Source organism: Pan troglodytes, chromosome 2, assembly GCF_028858775.2.
Source record: "Pan troglodytes isolate AG18354 chromosome 2, NHGRI_mPanTro3-v2.0_pri, whole genome shotgun sequence".
In the NCBI taxonomy this organism is placed as follows: Eukaryota; Metazoa; Chordata; class Mammalia; order Primates; family Hominidae; genus Pan; species Pan troglodytes.
The window spans coordinates 141,965,358-141,982,349 of record NC_086015.1 but is presented as its reverse complement, the minus strand read 5'-3'; the positions used below and the strand labels follow the sequence as shown (position 1 = coordinate 141,982,349).

At 39.1% G+C, this 16,992-nt stretch overlaps 1 protein-coding gene across 6 annotated transcripts in view; it reads left to right on the top strand.

The window, feature by feature from the left end:
- PIK3CB (phosphatidylinositol-4,5-bisphosphate 3-kinase catalytic subunit beta) overlaps positions 1-16,992 on the top strand; it is a 182,120-nt gene that overhangs the window by 67,168 nt on the left and 97,960 nt on the right. For 5 of the 6 annotated variants that reach the window (XM_016942047.3, XM_016942048.3, XM_063806265.1 and 2 more), the window contains 2 exons: positions 7,295-7,481; positions 10,670-10,895. In XM_016942047.3, coding sequence (XP_016797536.1) covers positions 7,311-7,481; positions 10,670-10,895 — 397 coding nt within the window. In that variant the 5' untranslated portion in view covers positions 7,295-7,310. Of the gene's footprint in view, positions 1-5,744; positions 5,867-7,294; positions 7,482-10,669; positions 10,896-16,992 lie in introns of those variants that run through there. The other variant, XM_063806264.1, reaches the window with a different exon arrangement.

Sequence of the window (16,992 nt, the reverse complement as noted above, 5' to 3'; positions counted from 1 at the left end):
GGAAGGATTTTTCTATTTTTAAGCATGGGCAACTGTTAAAGTAAAGGATAAAATCTTTCTTTGTAAGCGAGGAAGGATTTTTCTATTTTTAAGCATGGGCAACTGTTAAAGTAAAGGATAAAATTTTTCTTTATGATGCACCTAAAGATGGCACAAGAAAGATACTTAGCCTTTGCAGTGTATTTTGCCATTAAAAAAATTTTAAGACATTTAAAATGTGAAATATAGCACAGATATAGAAAAATACATAAAACATAAAAACTTAGTGAATTATTCTGAAATGAGTTTTTTATTTTCTTTATACTAGAAACAATTTTCAGTCTGTTGGAGCTTGAGAAATAAATAATGGTTATCCCTTTGACATCAAGGGAGTTCTTCAGCCTATTTAAATTTAGGAGAGGATGCCATATCCTGAAAATAGCAGTTTTATAGTCAAACATTAGTTAAAAAAATACATCATTTTCAGAAACACCTATAACATTACTGGGATTGCAACACAGTGAGGGTGCCATCTTTAAGTTATAGGTGAGATCCATTTTATGTTCTTCTTCACATGACAGGAGTTTATGTATTTGAGACATGGCAGCATTAGGCAAAGCCTGATCTATGCAAAAGAATTTTATATGTTTGTTAATATTTTTTACTTTATTCTTTTAAGGAAAGATACATGGGCTACCTGAAATGTAGGTTGAGATTTTGTAAAACCACATGCAAATAGACTTGAATGTCTGAGTTAAGTAATTTCAACTTTTTTTCTTTCGCCCCACTTCGTCTCACTCTTCCTTCCGTCTCACTCTGTTGCCCAGGCTGGAGTGCAGTGGCATGATCACAGCTCATAGCAGCCTCAACCTCCTGGGCCCAGGTGATTCTCCCATCTTAGCCTTCCAGGTAGATGGGACTACAGGTGTGTGCCATGTAGTCCCATGCACAGCTAATTTTTTTTTTTTTTTTTTTTTTTTGAAGAGAGGGGGTTTTGCCATGTTGTCCAGGATGGTCTTGAACTCATGTGCTCAAGTGATCCCCCCACCTCAGCCTCCCAAAGTGCTGGGACTATAGGCATGAGCCACTATACCTGCCTAGTTTTCTTAATTTAAAGAGTTGTAGGATATGTAGATATATATGGCATTTTATCTATGTATTGGTAAAATATTTTGATTTCATATAAAGGTATCACTTGCAGAGGCTGTTTATGATATTTCTTAGAGTAAGTGCTGAAAGACTATATTGAAGATTGCAAGGTTCAAGTTTTCCTGTCAAGCATGATTTAAATCAAATTTTTAATATCCGATATAATTGTCCTACTAGCAGATTCTTTTTTTTTTTTTGGAAATGGAGTCTTGCTCTGTCATCCAGGCCGGAGTGCAGTGGCATCATCTTGGCTTACTGCAACTTCCGTCTCTCAGTTTCAAGCAATTCTCCTGCCTCAGCCTCCTGAGTAGCTGGGATTACAGGCAGCCATCACGCCCAGCTAATTTTTGTATTTTTAGTAGAGACAGGGTTTCGCCATGTTGGCCAGGCTGGTCTCGAACTCCTGACCTCAAGTGATTCACCTCCCAAAGTGCTAGTGGGATTATAGGCGGGAGCCACTGTGCCCGGCCTCCTTCTTACAAATTCTATGGGATTTGTTACTCATTTCTTCATTTAACCATAAGTGATTATTTATTGAGAGGCTAATATGTGCCAGGAGCTAAAGAGCTAGAAATAATATGAGACTAGGGAGAGATGAGTAGACAGTGAGCTTTAATACAGTGTGCTCCAGTGTTGTCACAGGTATGTCCTGGGTGCTTGAGACACACCGAGGAGTATCAGGGAAGGTTTCCAGGAATCTAGAATAATAAAATTTGGTCAGGCAATATGGAGCTGAAGACATCTTAGGAAGAGGGAATAATCTGTTTAAAGTAGGAGGCAGGAGAGAATGTGAGATATGCTGGCAAGTACCTGTGATTCAGCATGACTGGACTAAGGATCCTGTGTGTTGAATGACACATTTAGAGAGGAAGGAAAGTAGGGGCCCAATCATGAATTCATTCTCATAATTCAATTTATTTTAAATTAGTCTTGCTTTGTTGCCTGTGCTGGTCTCGAACTCCTGACCTCAAGTAGTTCTTCCACCTTGGCCTCCCAAAGTGCTAGGATTATAGGTGTGAGCTGCCATGCCCTGTCTCATAATTCATTTTATTTTTTATTTTACTTTTTGAGACAGTCTCACTCTTGCCCAGGCTGGAGAGCAGTGGTGCAATTAACAGCACACTGCAGCCTCAGCCTCCTGGGCTCAAGTGATCCTCCTGCCTTAGCCTCCCTAGTAGCTAGGACCACAGGTGCATGCCACAACTCTTGGCTATTTTTTTTTTTTTTCTTGATAGATGAGGTCTCACTATGTAGCCCAGGCTGGTCCTGGGCTCCCGGGCTCAAGCAGTCCTCCTGCCTTGGCCTCCCAAAGTGCTGGGATTATAGACATGAGCCACCACTCTTAGCCTTGTAATTCATTTTAGATATAATAATTTCATCAAGAATTTTTTTTTTTTTTTTGGAGACGGAGTCTTGCCCTGTCGCCCAGGCTGGAGTGCAGTGGCGCAATCTCGGCTCACTGCAACCTCCGCCTCCCGAGTTCAAGCGATTCTCCTGCCCCAGCCTCCCAAGTAGCTGGGATTACAGGGGCGTGCCTCCATGTCCAGCTAATGTTTGCATTTTTAACAGAGACGGGTTTTCACCATGTTGGTCAGGCTGGTCTTGAACTTCTGACCCCGTGATCTGCCCGCCTTGGTCCCCCAAAGTGCTGGGATTGCAGGCATGAGCCAGCACGCCTGGCCTTCATCAAGAAATTTTTGTATCTACCTTAATGCATTTTCTCGAATGGCTTAGAAATTTAGAATTTTATATCTTGGCAGTTGATGCTATAGGATGGGAGTGCTGGTGAGATGCAGTCAGTCTCTTTGAAAAGATTGCTGCTCTGGGCATTATGTCTCAGATGCCTTACCATTTCCAGCTGTCTGGTAAGGGTGAGATCCCAGAGTTTTATTTTTCTAGTTTCATGCTCTTTTATTAGTATTGTATTAATTGGGTGATTTGGTTTCAGTTCTGAGAGTCTTGACAAAAATCTGTGTTGAAGAAACTAGGGACGTGTACAGGTTTATTATGTTTCTAATTCTGTGACAGAGGGCTGATGTTTCATAAACCCACCTCAATTTTAAATGCTAACTTTTGGGCCGGGCACGGTGGCTCATGCCTGTAATCCCAGCACTTTGGGAGGCCGAGGCGGGCGGATCATGAGGTCAGGAGTTTGAGACTAGCCTGACCAACATGGTGAAACCCCATCTCTACTAAAAATACAAAAATTAGCCGGGCATGATGGTGTGTGCCTGTAATCCCAGCTACTCAGGAGGCTGAAGCAGGAGAATTGCTTGAACCTGGGAGGCAGAAGTTGCAGTGAGCTGAGATCATGCCACTACACTCCAGCCTGGGCGACAGAATGAGACTCCATCTCTAAACAAATACATACATACATACATACATACATACTAACTTTCATTTTTCCTCCAGCTTTTGTTGGCAGCTCTTGGTTAGACATAGTACTTGAGTTACTTGTTCAGTAGCTGGCTTCCACCTCTGTCTTTGCATGGTGGTATTTGAATATAAGCAAAGTATATATATATATATATTTTTTATTGTTGTTTTGTTTTTTTTGAGGCAGACTCTCACTCTGTTGCCCAGGCTGGAGTGCAGTGGTGCAATCTTGGCCCACTGCAACCTCCACCCTCTGGGGTCAAGCAATTCTCCTGCCTCAGCCTCCCTGGTAGCTGGGATTACAGGTGCCTGCCGCCATGCCTGGCTAATTTTTTTTTATTTTTAGTAGAGACAAGGTTTCACCATGTTGCCCAGGCTGGTCTCAAACTCCTGGGCTCAAGCACTCCACTTGCTTCGGCTTCCCAAAGTGCTGAGATTATAGGCTGAGCCACCCTACCTGGCCCTGCAATGTATGGTCTTTATAAGTTAATACAGCATGTTTTCATTCAGCAAATACTTATTGAATGCTTATTACTTGTAAGATTGAGACGCTCCTACACCAGATCTTCAAAGGCTGCTCTGAAGTGATTTGCTTAATTTTAGGACTAGTGCCTTAATAACATGTGTAGTGACTATGTAGTTTTGTTCGTGTTTATGGAAGTTTATTGGTTAAGAGTTCCTGAGTATAGAGACCTTTCCATATACTGTGGTGAGAAACAGTACTTTAAAAAGCATGTTGACAATACCTGAATTCTGTGATCAATCTTAGCATGGCTAAAAGTAAGACCACTAGACATTATATCTCCTCAAGGAGCTTATAATGAATCCATATTTAAATTTCCCAGATTATTTCAAAGATAGGTTTTTTTTGTTTGTTTGTTTTTTGTTTTTTTTGAGATGGATTTTTGCTCTTGTTGCCCAGGCTGGAGTGCAATGGCACAATCTCTGCTCACTGCAACCTCCACCTCTTGGGTTCAGGCGATTCTCCTGCCTCAGCCTCCTGAGTAGCTGGGATTACAGGCTGGAACCACCATGCCTGGCTAATTTTTTTGTATTTTTAGTAGAGACAGGGTTTCGCCATGTCAGTCAGGCTTGTCTCAAACTCCTGACCTCAGGTGATTCACCCACCTCGGCCTCCCAAAGTACTGGGATTACAGCATAAGCCACCGTGCCTGGCCCAAAGATAGTTTTTTTTTTTTTTTTGAGACGGAGTCCCACTCTGTCGCCCAGGCTGGAGTGCAGTGGCGTGATCTCAGCTAACTGCAACCTCCACCTTCCTGGTTCAAGTGATTCTTCTGCCTCAGCTTCCCGAGTAGCTGGGACTACTGGCACACGCCACCACCCCCGACTAATTTTTGTATTTTTATTTTTTTGAGACGAAGTCTCGCTGTGTTGCCCAGGCTGGAGTGCAATGGTGCTGTCTAGGCTCACTGCAACCTCTGCCTCCCGGGTTCAAGCAATTCTCATGCCTCAGCCTTCTGAGTAGCTGGGATTACAGGCACCCGCCACCATGCCTGGCTAATTTTTGTATTTTTAGTAGACATGGGGTTTCACCATATTGGCCAGGCTGGCCTCGAACTCCTGACCTTGTGATCCACCTGCCTTGACCTCCCAAAGTGCTGAGATTACAGGCGTGGGCCACAGTGCCTGGCTAAGATAGTTTTTTATAGTTGATTTGTTCCAGCTAACATTGGATTTGGCTGTGTCTCCTAAGTGTTTTTTAAATTCTTTAACAGTCCTTCCACCATCTTCTTCCTCCTCTTCTTGATATTGATTAGCTGGAGAAACCATATAATTTGTTTTATTGAAGATGCCACATTCTCTACTTGGCTGATTGCTTCCTTGAAGTATTTAACTTTTTTCTCTGTTTCCTGTAAACTGGCACATAGATCAGATCTAAAGCCTTGATTAGATTCAAGTTCAGTTTTGTTTTGTGTGAATGGTAAGTACTGACTATTGCATTTCATGAGGAGACACATAATGTCTGATAGTCCCACTTTTAGTAATGCTAAGATCAGGGGATTCCTGTAGTGTCAACAAGACAGACACGGACAGATTGTAAAGTTTCTTCTCCTTTCACCTTATTATTATTTATGTCTTTAGCATCTATTAATGATCATTGCCTAGATCTGTTAGTTCATTAGCACTTGCAGAATTGTGATTTTCTAATTTATTATTCTTTTTCCATTTATTAGCAAAAGAAGTTCTAAAAATTGTTTTTTAATTTTTATTTTTTTAAGACAGGGTCTCACTTTGTTGTCCAGGCTGGAGTGCAGTGGTACTATTTTAGCTCAATGCAGCCTTAGATTCTTGGACTCAAGCAATCCTCATGCCTCAGTCTCCCAAGTAGCTGGGACTACAGGTATGCACCACTACGCCTGGCCAATTTTTTGTATGTTTTGTAGAGACAGGGTCTTGTTTGTTGCCCAGGCTGGTCTCAAACTCCTGGACTCAAGCAATCCACCCATCTAAGCCTCCCCAAGTAATGGTATTACAGGCATGGGCCACTGTGCCCGGCCTCCTGTCTCTTTTGATATGACACTTTCATTAATGGCATAATTGTTAAATGAACCTTGGTTCATTTAACTTTAGCGCTCATGTTCTTCCAATTATTATTGTTGTATCTTCTTGAAGGAAGCCCTTAAGGAATAGGTAAGACTTAAATGGCACTATTAAAGGGTGCATTTGTTGGGATAGTGCGTTTGTTTTGATATGAGGAGTTTATTCCTCATGTGAACATAGGTCTAGCAGCAGGAAGGCAGAAGGCACTGTGATACCAGTCTCGGGCTGTAGAGTGATGGGAGAGCAAGAAAAATAGGCCAGAGAAATAGCACAAGGGGCCTTGCCATCTGTATTGAGCGATTTGGTGTTTTTAATGCTTAGGGGATGGGCCATGAGGTTGATAGAAAATTGTCCTTGTTGGCTGGGCACGGTGGGTCACGCCTGTAATCCCAGCACTTTGGGAGGCCAAGGCGGGCGGATCACGAGGTCAGGAGATCGAGACCATCCTGGCTAACACGGTTGAAACCCCGTCTCTACTAAAAATACAAAAAATTTAGCCGGGCATGGTGGCAGGCGCCTGTAGTCTCAGCTACTCGGGAGGCTGAGGCAGGAGAATGGCGTAAAACTGGGAGGCGGAGCTTGCAGTGAGCTGAGATGTCACTACTGCATTCCAGCCTAGGCGACAGAGAGAGACTCCATCTGAAAAAAAAAAAAAAAAAAAATTGTCCTTGTAGAGAAAGGGCCCTCTTGATTGCAGATTGTTCTTGTTGAGAGAGGGCCCTCTTGATTGTCATTTTCATTGGAATTTGCAGAGAAAAACTCAGCCTAGGAAGCTAATATTTTCTAAATAAAGTTTGGAGAAAAATCACCTGTCAAGTGCTGGTTAACTAAATTTCTTAGGACCCTGTAATCCTTAAGCATGCAGTTTATTCAGATGTCAAATATTTATGTTGAATTTGAATCAATGTGGTGTGTGTGTGTGTACATGTGTATGTGTATATATTTTTATTTATATGTATATAAGAATAATTTTTTTCCTTTAGTTGGTGGTATGGATTGGATAATGTACATATATATAATTTGTGAAGTGATAAAAGTGTATTTAAATAATTTATTTCTGCTGACTTACTCTTGGTTTTTAAAATATCACATTATTTAATTGGCCTCCTGTTACATTATTGGCTATATTGAAATCTAAGGACTAATTGTAGATTAGTGGTCTTTATCATATCTTGGTATAAAATTTGGCTGATGGTTGTTTTGCTATGTTTTAATTACTGATTTCTAGGGCCCCGTGGTTATGAATGTGCTTCAGTTTCATAATGCCTCCTGCTATGGCAGACATCCTTGACATCTGGGCGGTGGATTCACAGATAGCATCTGATGGCTCCATACCTGTGGATTTCCTTTTGCCCACTGGGATTTATATCCAGTTGGAGGTACCTCGGGAAGCTACCATTTCTTATATTAAGCAGGTATGTTAATAGGTATAATTTCTATGTGTTTAGCATACTGTGTCACTTGGGGGAAATATCATTCTATAATAGAAAATGTTAATGTAAATTATATGTGATAATGATAGTAATGAAGTGATGGTAATTAAGAAAAATTAGCTTATGTTAGCTAGTTTGAAATGTTTGTTTGGGTTATTAAAACTGTCAAGAAGATTTTCTTTTGAGTTCGTCTTTGAAATTACTGTCTTTGAGCTTGTCACACTTTTAAAAATGTGATTTTTGGTTCATTTTCTCTTCTCTCCTTTTTCTTCTCTTCCCCCTTTCCTTGACTCTTGGGGGAAGAAAGACTTTTCTGCTGTTCACCAGATATTTTTCCCTCAGCAGGCTTGCCTTTTCTGTTGCATTAGTTTTTAAAGTAAATTGATGAGCACCGTTGATTTGTAAAAACCAGCATATACATGAACTTGTTTTTCTAAACTTTCTTTCTAATGTTTTTCAAAAAGCTGAACCCAATGTGAATATCAGGAGTTATGGTATTTTTAAGAAAACATATTTATGATATACCTCTGAAAACTCTTGGCTTTGGACAAGCCTCTTAACTCCTTTCCAAGCTTCTTCATTAGAGGAACTGGAATTCTAAAATGGCATGATCCTTAAAGTAAAAAGAAAATACAGAATTGACTTAAGCATCTCATACGCTTATGCATGGTGCACCTATTTTTATAGTCACCAGTGACAAGTATGGATTCCTATGGCTATACTCTTTTTAATTGTAAAATATACATAACCTGAAATTTACTATTTAGACATTTTTAGGTGTGCATTCACAGTGCTGTGCAACCATCACCAGTATCCATTTCCAGCACTTAACCATCATCCCAAACAGAAACTTCATACCCATAACTGCCCCTTTCCCTCAATTCCTTTTTATTTCTATTCTGTTTTCCATCTCTACCAGTTTGCCTATTCTTGGTACTTTATATAAGTGGAAACATACAATAAATAGCTATCCTTTTGTAGTTGGCTTGCATAGCATAGTGTTTTTAAAGTTCATCCATGTTGTAGCATATATCCTAGTTTCATTCCCTTTTATGGCTGAATAATATTCCATTGTATGTATATGCCACATTTTGTATATTTATCTGTTGATGAACATTTGGGTTGCTTCCAGCTTTTGGCTATTGTGAATATTATGCTACTCTGAGCATTGGTGTATAAATGTCTGTTTGAATTCCTGCTTTCAGTTCTTTTGGGTATATACCTAGAAGTGTGATTGTTGGTTCACAGTGGTAATTCCATGTTTTAACTTTTGAGGAACTGCCACACTGTTTTCCACAGTGGCTCACCATATAATGTTGGGACCAGCAGTGTACAAGGGTTCCAGTTTGTCTACATACTGGCCAACACATGCTATTTTCTCCTCGCTCCCTCCCTCCCTCTCTTCCTCCCTCCCTCTCTTCTTCCCTCCCTCCCTCTCTTCCTCCCTCCCTCCCTCTCTTCCTCCCTCCTTCCCTCTTTTCCTACCTCCCCCTCCTTCCTCTCCCTCTCCTCCCTTCCCCTCCCCTCTCTCCCTCCCTCCCTTCTTCCTTCCTTTCTTCCTTCCTCTTTTCTTACATTATTTCTTTCCTTTTTTTGTTTGTCTAAGAGATACGATCTTGTTTGCCATATTTTCTGTGTGTGTGTGTGTGTGTGTGTGTATGTGTGAGTTTAATAGTATCCATCCTAATGGATGTGAAGTGGTATCTCATTGTGGGTTTTTTTTTGTTTTTTGTTTTGTTTTTTTGAGACGGAGTCTCGCTCTGTCGCCAGACTGGAGGGCAGTGTCATGATCTTGGCTTACTGCAACCTCCGCCTCCCGGGTTCAAGTGATTCTCCTGCTTCAGCATCCTGAGTAGCTGGGACTATAGGTGCACACCACCATGCCCAGCTAATTTTTCTATTTTTAGTAGAGATGGGATTTCACCATGTTGGCCAGGATGGTCTTGATTTCTTGACCTCATGATCTGCCCACCATGGCCTCCCAAAGTGCTGGGATTACAGGTGTGAGCCACTGCACCCAGCCTCATTGTGGTTTTTATGTGCATTTCCCTCATGACTAATGATGTTGAGCATCTTTTTATGTGCTTGTTGGTCATTTGTATGTTTTTTGGAGAATTATCTTTTCTAGACCTGTACTGATTTTTAAACTTTGTTTTTTGTTATTGAGTTGTAGGAGTTCTTTATGTATTCTGGATATTAATATCTTGTCAGATATATATGATTTGCAAATATTACCTCCCATTTTGTTGGTTGCCTTTTCATTCTCTTGATAATGTCTTTTGCTGTACAGAAGTTTTAAGTTTTGGTGAAGTTCAGTTTACCTTTTTTTCTTAATTTTACTATTTTGAGCCTTTAGAATGAAAAGTTTACCTATCATTATTATTATTGTTGTTGCTTGTACTTTCTCCTGTATGTTTTATGTAACTGAATCTGAGCTGAGGATTGGCCACAATTTTTAACTCAGGTCTGTTATTTTCAGCTCTTAGCTTTTGTACTGGCTGTTAACAAAATATGCAATCCCTTTTTGTTTTTGTGTGGTGAACTTCTTTTATATTATCTCATCCAGGAGACATGGAAAGAGATGTTGAGAGATTGATTATGATCATTCTGACAGGACAGTGTTAGTAAGGATACCCCTGATAATAGAAAAGAGTGCAGGACAAAAATAATTTAAATATTGTATGGAGGTGGTGATACATACTTTAAATTAAAAATTTTTTTTGATTACTCCTGATCAGTAGTTTCTGCTTACAGGAAAGTGAAATATGAAAGTTTTCATTGAGTCTTACTTGTCATAGATAATTTGCTTTCAGTAATTTCATTTATAATGCATTTTTTGTGCACTATGCCATTATATTACCCTACAAACATGGGATAATACCATATATACTCTCCTATAATTTGCTGTTGTAAGAAAACTTGAATATTTTGTATGGTTTTCCATTTCAGAATGAATTTATATTTTTTTCTATTTTTCTGAATATATTTCTATTATTTTCACAGTTCTGTAATATTCTATAATTCATTTAACCAATCTTTTATTGCTAAACATTTGATTTGTTCATAGTTTTTTATTTTTACAAACAGTGCTGCAGTGAGCATCCTTATATCTTTGTACACTTGAGCAAGTGTTTCCATTCCAGAAAATGTCTTATTATTTTTTCTCATAGATGTTATGGAAGCAAGTTCACAATTACCCAATGTTCAACCTCCTTATGGATATTGACTCCTATATGTTTGCATGTGTGAATCAGACTGCTGTATATGAGGAGCTTGAAGATGAAACACGAAGACTCTGTGATGTCAGACCTTTTCTTCCAGTTCTCAAATTAGTGACAAGAAGTTGTGACCCAGGGGAAAAATTAGACTCAAAAATTGGAGTCCTTATAGGAAAAGGTAATATTAAAAATTCTTAGTACAAATTCTTAATATATCTATTTATATAAACATATAGTAAGTATATTTAAGACATTGCTTTTCAAAGTGTGGTCCATGGACCACTGCTGATCTGTAAATTGTTGCCAGTTTGAGATAAGGTAAGTATAGAAATTGAGAATAAATGTTTAGAAACCCCTTTAGCAATATGATATTGCCATAGCATCCAAGGGCTTATGTTTAGTATATGTTTTTGTTGTCTAATGATTTATTATTTATTTAATTTTTAAAAATAGAGACAGGGTCTCACTGTGTTGTCCAGGCTGGTCTCAAACTCCTGGGCTCAAGTGATCCTCCTACCTTGGCCCCCCAAAGTGCTGGGATTACAGGCAGTGGTGCAACCACCAGTCACTGCAGCCTCAGCCTCCCAGGGTCAAGTGATCCTCCCACCTCAGCTTCCTGAGTAGCTGAGTGCAAGCCACCAAGTCTGGCTAATTTTTTCTTTTTTTTTGTAGAGATGGAATCTTACTGTGTTACCCAGGATGTGGGCCAAGTTTCTTCAAGGCATTGGTATCTCTCTGAAATTTACCTCCTTCCCAACACTTACCAAAACATGGATTCGTTGGCCACCATTACCTCTTCCTATGCCTGCCAAATGTGGCAAATAAAAATATTGAAGATTGAAATATTACATATGCTGTGCTTATGCTAAAAACATATTCATTGTTTATCTAAAATTCAAATTGAATTGCGCATACTGTTTTTTTTTTAACCTGGCAACCTTACCTTTTATCCTACCATAGCATAGGGGTATAATCTATATTAGACTAATGAATTTAATTTTTTTTTTTTTTTTCTGTTGAGACGAGGTCTCACTCTGTCACCCACTCTGTAGCATAGTGGCGCCTTTTTGGCTCACTGCAACCTCCTCCTCCCAGGTTCAAGCAATTCTCCCACCTTGGCTTCCCAAGTAGCTGGGACTACAGGCATGCACCACCACGCCCACCTAATTTTTGTATTCTTTGGCATTTTGATTATATACACAAATTTAAATGTTAACATTTATTTAAGAAATTGAGTAAGTTGTGTATTTAAGAATGAATTTTCACTTTTAATACTTGAGAAGTCAAGTCAATTTTTGCAGTTGCTGATTTGTCTGTGATGACCATGGCTTGATGAGGCCATGCCTCCTGGGAAAAAATATACAATTATTTCAGTTTAACTTTAGGAACAAGGTTGCCACCTCCTCTCTCCAAAGAAAACAATAGAACCTTTAGAGACATAATTGCCCCGACTAGGCTAAAAATACCTTTTCCTGAAAGATGATGTGGCTAATCTTTTTTTTTTCTGTGTTTATTCCAAATAATTATTTACAGAGCTGTTGTTTGAGTTCTGTTTGTTCTCTGTAGTAAGGTGTATGCCACCCCTATATTAATTTCTCCAAACACTCAGTAAAAGAATCGTAATCAGAGGATTTTGTTAGCATTCTGAAAAACATATTTGTAAACTCCCTTATTTCTCCTGACCTATCTAAACCTGTGGTATACCTTAAGTGAGGGAAATAGCTAGTCTGTAGGATTTTTTTTTTTATTTTTTTTTTATACATAGAGTCTCACTTTGTTGCCCAGGCTGGAGTGCAGTGGCGCGATCTTGGCTCACTGCAACCTCTGCCTCCTGGGTTCAAGTGATTCTCGTGCCTGAGCCTCCTAAGTAGCTGGGATTACAGGATTGCACGACTACACCCAGCTAATTTTTATATTTTTTGTAGAGATGGGGTTTTGCCACATTGGCTAGGCTGGTCTCGAACTTCCGACCTCAAGCGATCTGCCTGCCTTAAGCCTTCCAAAGTGCTGGGATTACAGGTGTGAGCCACCATGCCCGACCTAGTCTGTAGGATTTTAACACCCTCTTTAGTATGAATAAATTGTTCACTCAGTACTTTTTAAATATAAAAATTATATTTGACTGTAAATTTTACAGTAGCCTTAAGGAAAATTTAAGCTTTGCTGTTAGATTCTCTTACGAGAAGGTATGTAGGGTATTAACTAGGTTTAAAATTAAATTACTTAGCTTAAAGTGTTCGTATTTTTGATAAAATTTCTTTTTTTTTTTTTTTTTTTTCTGAGGTGGAGTCTCGCTCTATCGCCCAGTGGCGCCATCTCGGCTCACTGCAAGCTTCACCTCCTGGGTTCACGCCATTCTCCTGCCTCAGCCTCCCGAGTAGCTGGGACTACAGGCACCTGCCACCATGCCTGGCTAATTTTTTATATTTCTAGTAGAGATGGGGTTTCACTGTGTTAGCCAGGATGGTCTCAATCTCCTGACCTCGTGATCCACCCGCCTCGGCCTCCCAAAGTGCTAGGATTACAGGCGTGAGCTACCGCGCCCGGCCTAAAATTTCTGTATTTAAGAGATCTTTATGGTGGTTCCCAAATTTAGATTGTATCAGTTTCTTAAAATGAATATGCTCAGAGATTGGGATTCAGTGTGTCTGGAATAAATGAAAGCTGTATTTTTTTATGTGATTCTAACAGTTACATGAACAGGGTCCCTTATTCATAATATATTGAAAAACATTACCAAAACATTAGTGATTGCAGTTCAGTAGTACTGAGTGTTTATACTTGAAATTTTACCAGTGACCGTGGGTGATATGGTCTTTGCTTAGACCTCACAATCCAGTGGGAAGTGAGGATCAGTAAACACAGTTTTATTGCAATGTATTAACTGCTATGCTAAGTCAGAAAGGGTCACCTTCAAGTACTGTGTGATCTCACTTAAATGTGGAATCTGAAAAAGTTGAACTCAAAGTAAACAGTAGAATGGTAGTTAGCAGAGCCAGTTGGGGGCATAGAAAGGGGTGTATTGGGCTGGGAAAGGGGAGACATTGGTCACTGGGTACAAAGTTTCAGTTAGCAGGAATAAGTTCTGGTGTTCCATTGCGGGGGTTCTCCTCTGCTCCCTGTTGCTGGTTAGGAACCAGGCCGCACAGCAGGAGGTGAGCAGCAGGTTGGGTGAGCATTACCACCTGAACTTCGCCTCCTGTCAGATCAGTGGTAGCATTAGATTCTCATAGGAGCTTGAATGCGAAGAATCCTATTGTGAACTGCACATGTGAGGGATCTAGGTTGTGTGATCCTAATGAGCAAGAATCTAATGCCTGATGATCTGAGGTGGAACAGTTTCATCCCAAAACCACCCCCACCCCCATTCTGTTGCATAGCACCGTGACTATAGTTAATAATAATGTATTGTATGTTTCAAAATATTTATGAGAGAATTTTTAAATGTTCTCTTCACAAAGAAATAATAAATATTTGAGGTGATAGATATGCTAATTAGCCAGATTTGATCATTCCACAATGTATACATGTGTCAAAACATCACATTGGCCAAGCTTGGGGGCTTATTCCTATAATCCCAGTACTTTGGGAGGATAAGGTGGGTGGATCACTTGAGCCCAGGATTTGGAGACCAGTCTGGGCAACATAGCAAAACCCCATCTCTACAAAAAGTACAAAAAATTACCCAGGCATGGTGGTGTGTGCCTGTAGTCCCAGCTACTTGAGAGGCTGAAGTGGGAGGATCACTTGGCTTGAGCCCAGAGGTTGAGGCTCCAGTGAGCTGTGATCATGCCACTGCACTCCAGCCTGGGCGACAGAGTGAGACCCTGTCTCAAACAAACAAAAAAACTCTATCACATTGTACCTCAAAAATACATGCAATTATTATTTGCCAACTAATGAAAAACAAAACTTTTGAAAAGGAAAGTCACCTTAAATCAATTAGGTGAATCAGGGATGACCTCTTAGAAGATGTATACCTACACTGAGCCATCAATGCTGATTAGGAATTTGGCAGGTAAAGAGAGGTGGAGAAAGGAAAAAACAAAAAGAAATGGCACATGTGAAGAATGGCCTATTCAAGGAAAAGAAATTGATTATGGGTGGTGTAGGGGGACAGATAGGACAACTAGGAAAGACTAGAGAGGCAGCCATCTGCAGAGCATACAGTGCCATCCAGGCCATGTAAAAAGTAGAGCTTTACTACTAAGAACACTTGGGAAGCTATTGAAGAAATATAGGTAGGGGAGTAACGTGATAAATTTGCATTTTAGAAAGATTATTTAGGTTGTAGAATGAAGAGTGGATTGGAGGGATTAAGAATTTGAATAGAGAAATTAGTGAAAAAATGTTGTAACCCAAAGGAAGGGTGATGATGGCCAGGATTAGGTTAATGTTTACAGGAATTGAGAGAAGTGGACAGAGTTGAGAGACATTTAGAAGGTGGGTTAAACTTGATTTGTAGCAGATTAAGGGAAATAAAGCATTTGATTTTTGTTAGATGTATATATTATTGGGTACTTATTTCCCTTTCGTCACCTGTAATACCTATTGCCTGTGAATAGAATGAATATTAACAGTGCACTAAAATGCTTCAGCCATCCCACCCAAATTACAGTCCATTCATAGCTAATTTAGAGTAATGTATTTTATTCCAGATCTAAAACTATCCAGGAAATCATTTTACCTTTGCTGTGTTATACCTTTGCTGTGTTTTATTTTTCTATATTTAATACCACAAAATTGATTCTAGGATATATTTTTGAAATAACAACTATTGTTTTCAGTGCATAAAAGTAAAAAGACAATGCAACCCTTACTGACATGCATATGTTCAAATAGTATAGTATAGATTAATTTTATGGAATAAAAAGTAACTTCCCTCACTGTGCATTCCTCCCTAATACTACAAAATACCACTAGCAATAGAGTCATCTCAAGTATCCAAAACAAAAACTTATGCATATTCTGTATTCTTTCTTTTGAATTTGCAGAAAAGGGATTTTACCTGACCCATTCTCTACCTACTTTTAAAAAATATCTGGTGCCCTTAAAAACACAAAGATTGATTGTATTTTTATCTCCTGCACCACTGTATAATGATATATGGATGTATCTTTATTTAACCAGTCCTGAATGATGGCCTTTAGATTACATTTTAATTATTATACACAAAACTGCAGCAAATATTCATATATTGATAGTATATCCATAGGTTTGTAGAAATAAACAAAGACCACTCAGATGAGAACAGAGACTATTTATGCAGAGGTTGCTATAGTAAAAGAACTTGAGCTTGGCAGAGACTCAGAGGCAGGCAGGGGAGTGGGAAAGCTTTACAGTGAAAAAAAGGGAAGGTTTCAGAGATGCCTGATGGGAAATTATTGGCAGCAGGGCTGGAGGTGGGCTAATTAGAAGCAAGGCATCTTATGTGATTGGTGTTGGGTTAGTATACTTGGCTTTCTTCGTTGGTCCTGAATCTCTCAGGTTGAGATTACGATTGATAAAATTGTGAGGTCTAAGGATGTGTGTGTGTGTGTGTGTGTGTGTGTGTGTGTGTGTGTGTGTGTATGTGTATGATTTCTAATAAATATTGCAAAATTGCCCTCCAAAAATTTCATATTAATGTAGTTTCTCACCAAAACTATACTAGAATGCCTTTTTCTCTCTACCCCTTCCAGCACAGGGTATTATCAAATTTTAAAATATGTGCCAACCTGATAGGTAAAAATAAATGCACACATAAACATTTATGTATGTTGATTCATTCTTTTAGATTTCTAAAATTATTTACTGGAATAATCATAAGTTTTTGAAAAAGTTGTCATATATAATTGTCTTAATGGCAGAAGTGACTAAAAATTAAGTACAACCCATCCTTCAGCAATAGGTTTGAACTGTGCAGGGCCACTTATACGTGGATATTTTTTAATACGTATATTGAAACTTTTTTTGAGATTTGTGACAATTTGAAAAAACTTGCAGACGAATCACAGCCTAGAAATAGTGAAAAAATTAAAAAGTTAAGTATGTCATTAATGCATGATATGTATGTATCATTTACTACCATAAAATACACATAAATCTATTATAAAAAGTTAAAATTTCAAAACTTACATACACAGACATTTAGACAACCATACATGGTGCCATTTGCAGTTGAAAGAAGTGCAAACAAATGTAAAGATACAGTATTAAATCATAACTGCATAAAATTAACTGTATTATACTACTGTAATAATTTTGCAGCCACCTCCTGTTGCTATTGTGGTGAG